The sequence below is a fragment of the Rhea pennata genome, chromosome Z (assembly GCF_028389875.1).
Source record: "Rhea pennata isolate bPtePen1 chromosome Z, bPtePen1.pri, whole genome shotgun sequence".
NCBI lineage: Eukaryota > Metazoa > Chordata > Aves > Rheiformes > Rheidae > Rhea > Rhea pennata.
In genome coordinates this window covers 69,934,632-69,947,567 of record NC_084702.1, presented here as the reverse complement: position 1 = coordinate 69,947,567, position 12,936 = coordinate 69,934,632, and the positions used below count along the sequence as shown (strand labels likewise).

Here is a 12,936-nt window from a genome sequence, read left to right as displayed (position 1 = left end):
CTATCCAATCCAAGTTTCAAGAATGAAAACCACCATTTTCTAAAACAAACAAACAAACAAAACCCCACATAGATATACAGACCAAAAGTGCCCTACTGCTAATGCTCGTATGTTAAACAAAGAAAAAAAAAAAAAAAAGACCTACCTCCATAGATTTGATCTACACATTGCAGGGTTATGTCATTTTCTCCTACGATCTTATTTTTGAATTGTGGCTCCTATAACATGAAAAAAAAATCTCGTAAGTCTAATGGCACTAAGCAGCAGCACCTTCTTATCAGTAAACAATGTGTTCAGTATATCAACTTTACTTCTTATAAACTCAGCAAGGCAGAACACTGAAGAACAGTTAAAATACAGATGAATTATGCCTGCATTTTAAATTTTAAGGTTCCAACTGTGCTTGCAAGGTGGGCAGTTAAGAATTTTTGCTTTTCAAATAATTTCAAAGCACATACCTCTATTGAGGGTCACTTTTCAAACTAGAATGCTTGTAATGAACAGGAAATATGGTAATTTGACAGAATCCAAGCCCTTTTACAAGTTTCCTTGCTGTGAAAACCAGCCAGGAAATAGAACATCTCTTAAGACAAGAAGTATCCCAAGAATATTCCAACATAACAGTCAGATTTATCACTAGGTGAAACAAAGACATGCACAATTCTAATGTCTATTGTTTTGTCAAACTTGAAGTGATTAAAGCTCCCCTCAATTTATTAGTCTGCAAATTCAGTGAACAAAAAATGCATTGGAATAATGCCATCGTTATTAACCAGTGTGTTAATTTTACTATCAGAAAACTGATATACACTACATCAACAAATTAAGTTTTACTTGATGACAACTATGAGCAGAGTTAACCTTATTCAAGTTATTTCCAAGTCTATGCCACTCTGGACAGGTGACTCACACTTAAATGTTCACAGAAATATAGCTGACTTGATGTGTTACTAACCCAGGATTTACAAGTTAGTAATTCAACAGAACAAGGTCACCACCAGGTTTAGAATAAGTCTCATGATCTGTGGAAAGGGCTTTAGAGCTTTGTCCCAAGGAACTCCAGAACGCCCACTCAAAATTTATGTGGCTGCAGAAGCCTCAGTTTTCAACATTCAACTCCCTAAAGCTTTAAATTTCTGACAAAAGTTTCTAAGGGTAAGTGCTTCAAAGCATATTCTTCTCATTCTTCCCTGACAAGACCACTTTGTGTTCTTGGAAGCCATGCAGTAGGCTGTCCTTCTCTGGTATCATCCCAAATGGACAAGACTGTAAGGCATGCTTGAGCACATCCAAAAAGGAGTGGAACTACCATCCCCCTTTAGGGCAACTCAGTTTGAGCATCCAGAAAAAGAACTAGATTCAAATCATTTCTAAAAGCAGTGGAGGAGGAGGGTTAAAAAGTTTGTCTGCTCAAGAGCATCAAGTTCTAATATCCTTGCAGTTAGCAACAGCTGACCTTAAACATAATAAATCTGATTTATTAATCCACATGGCAAACAGATAATTACCTAGGGTATTCCCACTGAACAGTTACCTACTCAGTCCTGTAGAACACCCAAACACTTCTGCAGATGGGGGTCCAACATCCAGTCAGACAGACATTTTACAGTCTTAGAAGCACATGTGGCATTCATACTTTTGTAATTGCTGCCAGATAATAAGTATCAGAAGTTGCACAGGTTTAACTGAACTTTACATTTAACTTTTAAACCAATCCACTCTTAACTTTTGCCTTATATAATTACTAACTCACAAGGAAGAGTTATAAACTACGTTTAACTTTGAAGGTCCGAAATAGGCCTGCGCTTTTTTTTTTTTCCAAACTGAAACAGTTAGGAGCTTGAGGAAAGATCTATATAGATCAAGCAGATGTGAACTGATCAACATGACTGTGGCCTTTGATTTTCTATAGATTTATTTTCAGTCTTTCTTATGTAAGGGAAAAGGATTATATAGTACAAGAGACTACATCTTCAGAGCTTGTTTGGTCACAACTAGGAGACTTGTCTTCCTACATTGTCATCTGAAGCAGAATCTTCATCAAGGAAAGCAATCTTGAAGTTTGTGCATATGAGTTTCCCGTATGTGCCACGATTTGACCCATCTTCTTGTATGTACTTGTACACTGTGTTTGCTTCACAAAGCAGCTGTTCACCTGTACAAAAACAAACATTTAGCTTGCAGCATAACTGACAGCATTAAAACATATTTGAACTATTCCTCTTAAACTCAATGTTAGCTTGCTGACAGCTTGTCAAGCAGTATCTGCCTGAAGATTTATCATCACTGTTACAGAACAAGACTAAAACGGCTTCTGAAATCAGTATCTTGGTTGCCTTTCATGTTACCATCGTTACTTGGGATGGACTGAAAACCTATCCTGTAGTGTTCAAATGAACATGATTAGAAATTCAATGACCAGAAGCATCCATACCACTACCTCCTCTACGTGGCAGGAGAACAATGCATGGAGTTACAAATCAGGAGTCACCATACATGCACCTTCTCAAAAAAAGCCCAAATCCCACTGAGGAATAGATCATATGGTAAATTAACAAGCTGAAAACCTTCCTGATTTTCCTTACTGTCAAACTCTTTGTTAGTTGATTGATACAAATACATCATGGTTACTTCTTCCACAGCATTGACCTGAGATTCTACTTTTTACAGATTCCAGGATCATTTTAAGTCTTCAAACACGTTTGCATAAATATTGGCCAATAAAGCATATATCTTAAAGTTAAAAGAAATTTATTTTCAAGTTTAATACAGTATTTATTTCAAAGACAAGTTTTAGTAGGCTTAAACAGCTAGATTTGCAGCCTTTTACACAGATTGCAGAAAGCACCACCACTATGATTCTAAGCTTTGCTTATACTTTGTTAGTAACAGTAAGCTCATCCTTCCTGAATTGCAGAGCACTAACAGTATTTATAAAAAAATCTAAAAGAGTTGTAAATTTAAAAAATCTTAACAGTAAATGAGGCATAGAAATGCCTAAATAACTCAAAGTAGAAGCAAAGCAAAGCAACTTAACTTCAATTTTCTACTTATCTGTCTGTTTCCAGGGGGAAAAAAATATGACTTTATCTTTAAGAAGCAAAGCAGACTACAGTATAGACACAGTTCTCCAAATGCAGGTTATCTAAAGATATTGTACTCCAAGAAAGTTATGAAAACTAATTTTTCTAACAATCTGTGCAGATATATATATTTAATGCATTCAACCTGCATAGCTTTCTCCCAAAACTCTTTTTACTACTCAGGACATTGATGTCACTTGAGTTTGCTGAAGCAAACAGATGAGAGGTTTTTCTTTTTTTTTATATATATGTATATTTTATATATATATATATATATAAAAATAAAATATATGTTTGTTTTTATATATAAAAAGCATTTACTTTTTAAAAAATTCTAATTCTAAATATGCAACAGTTACCTGGTAACAAACGAGGATTTACTTCCTTTTCTATGGGTTCCTTTATGTGTATTTCCTAGAGAGAGAGAGAGAGAGAGAGAGAGAGAGAGAGAGAGAGAGAGAGAGTCAGAGAGAGAGTCATTACTTATTTGCAAAGATCTTGCTCCAACACATACTGTAAATAACATTCCTGTACTAACAGCCTCTCAAATTCCTCATATTCTAGCAAATAGGAACATTTAAATTCATGAGTTACTTCAGTTTCCAGTATGCTCCTTTCCTACTCCAAGCAGATAATCACTTAAGGTCAGTAGTCTACAGCTAAATAATTAATGTTTTGATACCCATAAGTCATACAGTTCTGAACACAAAAATAGGAAACGCATTGTTTGCATACATAACAGACAGAAATAAAAGCATTACAGATGCTACTTTGCTCCTTTAGTACAAGTAAATGGATCAGCTTAAAGTCAGTTACACTTTCAAGTCCCAAAGCTCATTTAAAAGCTTCTCCACACAGCTCAACGATATGACTTGACATGTTTCTAATAAACCTTTCACAATTTTTAAAGCTTTGCACTTCATTATGTTTCTAATTTTCTTATATTATGTATTATTCCAATCAAAGTATGCAAGTTACTTAAACATCAATACTAAGACCACATGGAAAAGGATTTCAGAATCTCAAAGTCAAGAGGTAAAATAAGCCACAGGACATACTTGCTACTGGACTCAAGCTGCACAAAAACTATTAAACTCTCAGTATCAGTTATTGTAGGTTTATGGCACTGACAATTAAGGCAAAACCTCCAGTTGAAAGACTAAAACTATTAGAGGACATGCTACACCCTTCCTGCTCAGCCAGTTCTGAACTTCCTCCTCCAAGTGAGGATCACTTCACATGCATTAGTTTTTGTGGAAAACTATTAGTTAACTGGAAACATCCCGCTACCGTGAGGCCACAGCAGTAAGACAACTAAAACTAGTTTGTGACCAGCATCTAAAGTCAAATATTGTAAATCAATGTAAGCTATCAAAAGTAGACTTGAGCAACAGCAGTTCCAGTGGATTAAATACAGAAAAACAAAAATCCCTGGCAGCATAAAAATACATTCCCTGTGCCATTCATATCACTTGTTGTTCTCAAAACTCTGAGGATCCAAAGTTTTACAGCTGTGCAGCAACACTAAGGAGACTGTGGCGTGAAAGCAGAGACTTCCAGAATTGCTGGAAAACAGGTAGCAGTTCTAAAATGAAAGCAGTGATGTCCTGAAGAAATCTGCAGCTACGTTTGGCAGCTAATACAGAAAACAAAACACAAGTTGCTGCCTTTGACTTCTAAGTCTGGATCTTATACAAGTAACTTAAAGCAAAGTTCATGGTTTTCAGCTAAAGAAGTTACTAAACAAAAAACCCCACACCACCATAGCTAGCATCAAACACTGCAGCACTCAGAGGAGAAATAAATGCAAGTTTTCCCCAGTGTTACATCTTTGTCACTGGTAGCTTTAAGCCAAACTCTGGGTTTACTAATGCCTTTATAGCTATGCCTTCTATTGTCACTATTTATGTACAACCAAATACAACACTCTTCATGCACAAGCCACATACTATCATTGCTGCAAAATAGCAAAGTAGTACACTATTTCCTATTAAGCCTTTACTTTGGCAGATACCATAAGAGATTCTTACTACTATGTACACATATATTACTCATATTGATATAAGAATAAAATTAAGTATCATTTTACTCAGCAGAGCCTGCCAACAGGTGCTAGCAGAAAAATAGCTGATGCTACCAAGGAAGTTCTTTGAATATACTTCTGTGTGTTAAAATGAACTGAAATTTTCCGTCACAGTACCATAGAAATAAACCATTTTAAAAAATTATTTATGTTTTGGTTAAACATTAAATTGGTATTCCCCAGAAAGAGTTAGGATTTTTAAGTAAATAGTGCCATAGCAGAATAAAGATCTTAATTGTATGATTAATACACAACAACAGCTAATTTCACTGTCTGAAGGAGAATTCCTGTAATATACAACAGTTTCAAGTAGTTGAGCCTTCAGCAGCATGAATTCTACTTGAAAGTCAACATTTATATTCCCGTAACAGTGTAAATAATATTTTAAACACAGCTTTCTTACATATTCACTAGAGATAGTTAGAATGCAAGCAATGAACAGCTGAACATTGCTGAAGAATCCATTTCACTGAACTCATTTTCCAAGTAAAGATAAAAAAGTGTTAATGTTTACAATTCTACAAATATTACATTTGTATTTGTCCATTTAAGAGAGAAAGTCAAGATCATTACAGTGAAAAGATGTTAACTCTCCATTTGTCAATACAAGTTATGTGGAAACCCAAAGGTTCAGCTAGTACTTCTTTACCCACTACTCCATCTTTATTTTTTCTACAGTATTTCAGTATTGAACAATATATGTCTCCAGACTGACTTGAGAGCCTGCTGCCTCTAAGCTGGATGCTCCTCAACACCAACTTCATGGCTACAGTCATGAAGTTTGTACCCACCACACCACCTGCTCGCACACAAATTTGTCTGGCTGCATGCTGGGGTAATTCGCTTCATAAGATCTGCTGGAAACTTTTACTTCTGCTAGTTTAGGCTTTGGTTTTGTTATAGCCTATTGGTAACAGAACTGACTCATCAACAGGTCACTCAAGCACAGAATAGCTGCAGCGTAAGCAGCAGGAGCAAGTCTGTCCCTTTCAACAGCAAACTATTAGACCACCTTAATCCTCAGGAAACTTCACCCTTTGACCATTTGAAGTTAAGCATGTAAACACTTGCTATCTAAGACAGTCATCAAAAACCATGTGCATCTCTAGATCCTTCATCTGTAGCTTCTCCTTTCTCAACGTCCTAAGCTGCCACTTGGTACTTCACACTTCTTACTCAAGATACACCGGAAACCCTATCATAAGCAATGTCTACAAGCAGAGAGCCAGACACCACTCAAAAGAGGAGAGTTAAGTTTGAATTGATTCAGGACCAACAGGAACAAAGATCTCTATTTTGCTAAAGCTTTTAGTAACTTACTTGGAGACAGCTTCCCACCTGGGTGGGCACTTTGTACTATATGCTTTTTTCCAGGACACCTTAGTAAATAGTGGTAGACAACAATTATCAATTCTAACTGCACAGAATCACAAAGTCATACAAAACTGCATTTTGACAATATGTCACACCATACTGATTTATCATGCACCATCCTTTTAGCCCAAGCCAACTGCAGTGGATAGCACGATGACAGCCCTAAAGTACCTGTCATCTCCACTGCTCCCGGAAGGGAGAGGAAAAGCCACACTGAGCAGACTCCGCTTCAATATGGGGAAAAATACCATGGTCAAGAAACTGGCCATAGGGGAAGACTTGCCTCTTCCACTCTGGGTGCGCTGACCCCCAGGGATTCAGTCTCCAAGTGCAGGAAACAACTGCATATTTTACAGTTGAGTAAAGGATTTCAGGCTCTACCCTGAAAAAATACTAGATTTGCTCTCCAGATCTGTCTGGAGGGACTCTTCCTCCAAGCATTGAAGCATATAAGAGAAGACACACATGACAATAGCGAGTATAAGGCAGTACAGCCATAGCACTGATGCTGTATTAACAGGGTCCTAGCAGGCAGGGCAGGAGAGGGATTCCAAGTGATTCTTGCTCTACTTTGCCCTAGAGCCTCATCACAATAGACAAATTCCTCACATCCCACTCCACAGGGAGATAAGCAACTATGGATGGAAAATGAGGGGGGGAAAAAAAGGAAAACATCCCCTGCATGCTAGCATCCAGACTGCTCTGATCTTGTCAGAGATGTTAGAATTTTTGGAATCAGTATTACAAAATATTTATATAGGTCTATTGATACGGGATATTGCTTATCACTCTCAGCAGAGAGGCTGTGCAATGAGTCTGTTACTGCAAATTAGGGTGACATGCTGTAAACTCAAAACCTACCATAGCCCAGAGTAACTCTTCCATTTGCCCATAGCTAGACATTTCTGCTAGAGGTAGTTCCAACAGTGGAAAACAGTATTTTTAGTAATCATACTGAGGAAAAAAAATTTATTAGATTGAAGTCATGAAGGAAACAGCTATCACTTTCAAGGTTTCAAGAGCACTATCTGAAACACATTCTTCAAGGCTGACAGCTGATAGCACTGCTGTGAAAATACAAGATGTTTTAATGTTGTAATATAGTTCTCATAACTCGTATCTCCACAAGAAAGCTCTACAGCATGGTGAGGCTTGCCCTAAACCTCAGCTTTTTCTTATTTAACCATACTTCACTACAGTACTAGCAATTGAAATACAGATAAAAAAAATATGGTTAAGAAAGCTAAGTATCAAACTGTATACCAGAATATTTGCAAAGTACTGGTGCTTAAACAAATGAATATTCTTGAGTAAAAACACCCCAAACTTTAAAAAAGTTTAACAGTTACACTTGTATTTCATACAGAAAAGGTAATACCTGAACTTATGCTTAACACACAAAGTACATATTCAGGTTTGCTTGAATTTTCTGAAAGACTTACTTGATCAGACAATCCTAATTTTACACTAGCACTTCGTACAATTCAGAAGGGACACTTACAATAAAAACAGTGCAGAAAATCTCTAAACGCTCCTTTTCCTTCCTTTCTTGGCTCCATTATCCAGTGGCCCATTAGATCATAGCACATGTTTTCCATGTCTGTTACATCTTTTAATCTCTCCTCTTTCCTTGCATTGTTCTGTCCATCTCCTCTGACTTCAGTTCCTTGCTTCCCCTACATCAGTTCGGAGCCCAGCCGTCTACTTTTGCAACTTTTATTCATTATACCATACCTCAAATCCATTATTCTAATTTAGAAGATCATACTATTTTAAAAACAGTCACAACAAAATCTGATCTTGTACCAAAAAATACAAGGAACAAACAGTTATAGTAGTTATCAGCTAAGAGGAATTGAAGATTTGAGAGAAAGCACAAGAGCTGTGAAAGCTGCCCTCAAAACGAAGTGTCCTGAGATGTACCTAGGACTGTAGGCACAAGCAGCATCAAGCAGAACATGAACTCCTAAGTACTCCTGATTCTCATCTGTATTCTGTACACAAGGCAGACTGCATTTACTACATAAGCGGCAGTGAGGACTGCTTTCCAAGCTCACTTTATCCCTCACCCCCATCGCTTCCCTGACACAAAAAAGCTCCAATTATACAAAGCAACAAACAGGCATCATTACTGCTGTTCTGAAGTTATACAGAGCAGACTTCCAGCATTCACAAGCGAGAAGCAATGGACTGCATCTTCCCATGTAGTTTGTTTTTAAAAATATTTAAGGGCTAATACAAAAACTAACACCCTAGAAGAATAAACATGGAAGATTTCACTTTTATGAATGCACACACAAAAAGCAACATTAAGCTTTGAAGCATATTTAACACCTCAATTTTATTCAAATTGAGATTGACTTAAGGAAAATATGATCCAGCTTGTTAGCCCTCATTGCTTCAAACAGTAAATATTTAGAGGTTGAAAACAAGAACTATGAATTAAGTTTTCTATGCTTCCACAGGTAAATATCTCCAGTCTACCATCAGACATGTCAAAACATTGACTTTTATAGCTTAGTGTTCACCCTCATTTCCTGCAGAGTAGCCAAGTCTGTCGTGAAGGGAAGTGTGTCATTAATATCAACATCCTATGGTCTTGCACTTAACAGACCATTGATTGATCTGTGGTTACATGTAGCAGAGCATAACTAGGTTATATTTAGTCAGATGTCAAGAACTCTGCTTTTCCAGACGCTTGGGGAAATGCAGCAGAAGTCATTTCCGTTCCTTTAATACAGAGAATTTCTGTTCACACCTTACTTTTATCTTGCTGCATATGAGCATGAATAGCATTCTTATTTCTCTTCACACTAAAAGTAGCAAAAAAAAAAAGTCCATAGCAAGAGCAGCTTAAAGTTTTTTTTTTTTTTAAAAAAAAACAAACATTAGCAGTGTGTCCCTCAGGTACTTGGAGATTTACTACTGGAGGCTAAACAAGCCGAGGCTTTAACAAAGACTCAGGAGTGCCTGTTACACCTTTCTTACTGCATTGCTGCCCTAATCTTGGAGCAGCAGCAGCCTAACATCTCAAACAACTTTCCCTGCAAACAAGGCAAAGTATGTGCCCAGCGAATCTCTGAAGGTTGTAGGCAAGGACTACAGTATATCACACTACCATATCGCTTTGTATCATGGTTCTGTTGCTTAACAACTCACATCTGACTTCAGTTTTAAGCTTTTGAAACGGAGATGACTGCTATTTTTTGGCAGTATGGCAGAAGTCACCTCTGTATCTAAAGCTTTTACAGCAAGAGCCTGTGAAATTTCTAGATTAAGTGCATCAAGAAGATGGGTAAGAACAATAGTAGTACATAAAAAGCAAATGACTGCAGTCTCTTGACACAGCAGGATATTTCATTAAAAACTTCATCTTCCAGTTTAAAGTTCCTCAGTTATTCCTCCTGCAGCTACCAGGATCATACTTGAAGAGTGACACCACTGCAGTTAAAACCAAGTTAAAATACTTTATTACTTGATATCCTGCTGCACTGCATATATTTTTGACCGGTACCTTTTTCAGTCTGCTTTAATCATTTCCCCATTTAAACAAACATGCTGGCTATCTTTCAGAGATCATTTAAAAAAACATACGTGCGCATCTGGCCCAACAAGTGAAGTTCTTACCTTCACAAAATTCAGCCCTTTCTGCACATTTGTGCAAGGCAAAAAAAAAAAAAAAAAAAAAAACAACAAAAAAAATCTGAGTGGAGTCAACTGACACAACCAAGAAATCTTTGTAGCTACTGTTCATATGCTTTTTCACTGATAAGGATAAGGAAGAAAGTTTCAGAAAGCTTTTAAAAAGTAAACTGCTACAAGTTGCTAGGACTGAGTAACATGTGAAAACAGAGTTGCTACCACAAAATAAGGAAATGAGTTTTGAACAGCACAGTTGACTTAAAGGGGCTGATACAACCCTACATCAGGGTTTCACAGACTCAGTGAAAAACACTGAACAGATTCTCCAGGGTCCTCACAGTGACAAATTCCACGCTAACTGACAAGATAAGGAAAACATACTCTATAAGAGGACCAAGCAACCAAGAAGAACCAGTTTGTCCCAGATTATTAAGAATTATGAAGGAAAACTGGGCAAAAGTGGCCAGCTTTCACAGAGATGAATCCTCCTAAGAAGTTACTCCAAGGATCCAAGAACTCCAAGAATTTAAGCCACAGCCAAGGAAATGGTTACTGGAAACGAGAGCGAGCGCTGAACCAACACTGTCCGCGGGCAGCGCGGCCCCAGTGAGCCCAATCCAGAGCGGCTCCAGTTGCGGTGGGTTTGGTACACAAGGGAAGGAGCAGCACCAAGTACACGTGGAAATCACGCACGCCCGCGACTTCGACATCAAACTGCTCCACGAGGAGGCCCAGGCTTCACTGCAGAAGCACTGGAAAGAAAGTTTGAACGCGCCCAAGCGCCCTCAGAAACACGGCTCGCAGAGCCGCGCCGGCTGAACGGGGGAGCCGCCGGCGGCTCCGCGCCCCGCTCGCCGCGGCCCCTCGGATAAAGCACCGCAGAGGCACCGGCCACCCGGGCAGCGCCGCGCCGCGCTGCGCTGCGGCGACGGCCGGGCGCTCGCAGGGCCCGAAGGGGCGCGGCGCGGCGCCTCCCGGCTCCCCGCGGCACGCTTCCGCCCCGCGGCCCCGCTCCCCACACGGCGCCTCTCCTCCTCCTCCTCCTCCTCCTCCTCCTCCCCCCCGCCGCCGCCGCCGCCGCGCACCTCCGGGCTGATGTAGGACACGAAGGAGGGCTTGGCCGCCCTGGCCCCGCTGCCCAACATGGCTCCGGCCGCCTCCCGTCTGCACCCGGAGCCCGCGGCGGCGCCGGCCGGCGGCGGCAGCGCTTCCCAGGGCTCCTCCTCAGCGCGCCCGCGGCGGGGGGGGGCCGGCGGCGGCGGCGGCGGCAGCGCGGGCGGCGGTATCCGGCGCACGTAACTGGCCCCGCCCATCCCCGCCTCCGGCCCGGCCGCGGCCCCCCGCGCCGCCGGCCATTTCTGGGGCGCCGCCTCCCCGCCGCGCCCGCCGCCACTGGGCAGCGCCGCTGTCACTCACGCGCCCGCCCGCCCACTCCCCCTCCCTCCGCCGCCGCGGGGGGCGTGGCTCCCGGCGAGGAGCAGCCAATGGCTGCGCGGCGCGGCCCCGGCCCCGGCCGCCGGGGGGCGCTGTGGGCTCTGCCCCCGGCGGCGGCGCGCGGGGCGCCCCGCGGGCGGGCGGAGAGCGGCGCGGGCGGGCGCGGGCGGGGCGCGGCGGGGGTCGCTCCGCGGGTCCCCGCTGACATTTCCCCCTCCACCCCCCCAGGTTAACCGCATCTTTTCGGCCTCAGGGCGAAAAGCCTGCCCGCTCCTGCTTGCTCTTCAGCTGGGCTATCGGTCTGCTCCGATCTTCCGCTGGGCCGCGAACCCGGCTGCAAAACACCCACAGCGCGTCCGTGCACACTCTGAAAAAACCCCGGCGTTAAGTAAAATCCAAGGAAAACATTGGGACGCTGTTTTCCTTTAGGCAGGATACAAGCAAAGGACATAAAATGGGGCCTCCATTAAAATAAACTAGAGCCGTTCTCTAAAACCCCGGTGCTAATAGTCCCAAGACGTTCTCCGTCCAAAACGTTACGGCCGCGGCCTCTCAGGAATGTCATCTCTGGGCACTGTGTAATCAGGGCTGTTAATAAACAGTAGGTTTGCCAGGTATCTAGGTTACGCTTAAAGGCTTAGTTTTTATCCAGGTACGGAACAGTACAAATACTGTGAACTGCCTGTTGCAGTACAGCAAGACTACCCAACAATCTGAATGATGCATGGCAAGCAAACTGACAGTCTGATTTTAGTAAAGTTGATTTTACGGAAATATTTTTACCCCAATAATTATGGAAATTATTATGGAAATATTTTTACCAAGAATAACACATACTATACAAATTTTAGTAGACCATGGGGCATGAGAATCAATAGCTCCTTCAAATGTGAATGAGAAGCAACTATTGTGTTCCCATCCTCTTTTTGTTATAATACTTCTTGCTCCAAACCCACTCTCAGGAAAACTGAAAGGAAGGAAAAAGAGGAACACAGAGTCATGAGACAGCATTCATAAAAATAAATTGAAGTAACTATTGTAATTCAGAAATAAATTAATTTCCCTTGTTTCAATCTCAGGCTCACAGAATGATGATTCAACCATCTGCCTGAAAATAGGAAAACTGAAAGATTAATCTTCATGTGCAGTGTCGCAGTGAAGGCAGTTCTGGAGTGCCATCCCACACAGAAGAGCTCTCACGCTTCACTCCCCAGCTGCTTCCACATCATTCTTTTACATCAGCCCTGATCTCAGCTGCATGGGTCAAAAGTACAGTCAATGACATTACATTGGTATAAATCAAGGGTTGGGGAAATACTG

At 41.1% G+C, this 12,936-nt stretch overlaps 1 protein-coding gene across 1 annotated transcript in view; it reads right to left on the bottom strand.

The window, feature by feature from the left end:
* MTMR12 (myotubularin related protein 12) overlaps window positions 1-11,406 on the bottom strand; it is a 33,440-nt gene extending 22,034 nt beyond the window's left edge. Inside the window, exons 1-4 of the mRNA XM_062600186.1 lie at window positions 11,268-11,406; window positions 3,443-3,497; window positions 2,016-2,155; window positions 146-218 (exon numbers count right to left, since the gene is read on the bottom strand). Coding sequence (XP_062456170.1) covers window positions 146-218; window positions 2,016-2,155; window positions 3,443-3,497; window positions 11,268-11,327 — 328 coding nt within the window. The 5' untranslated portion in view covers window positions 11,328-11,406. The remainder of the gene's footprint in view (window positions 1-145; window positions 219-2,015; window positions 2,156-3,442; window positions 3,498-11,267) is intronic.
* Window positions 11,407-12,936: the final 1,530 nt, after the last annotated feature.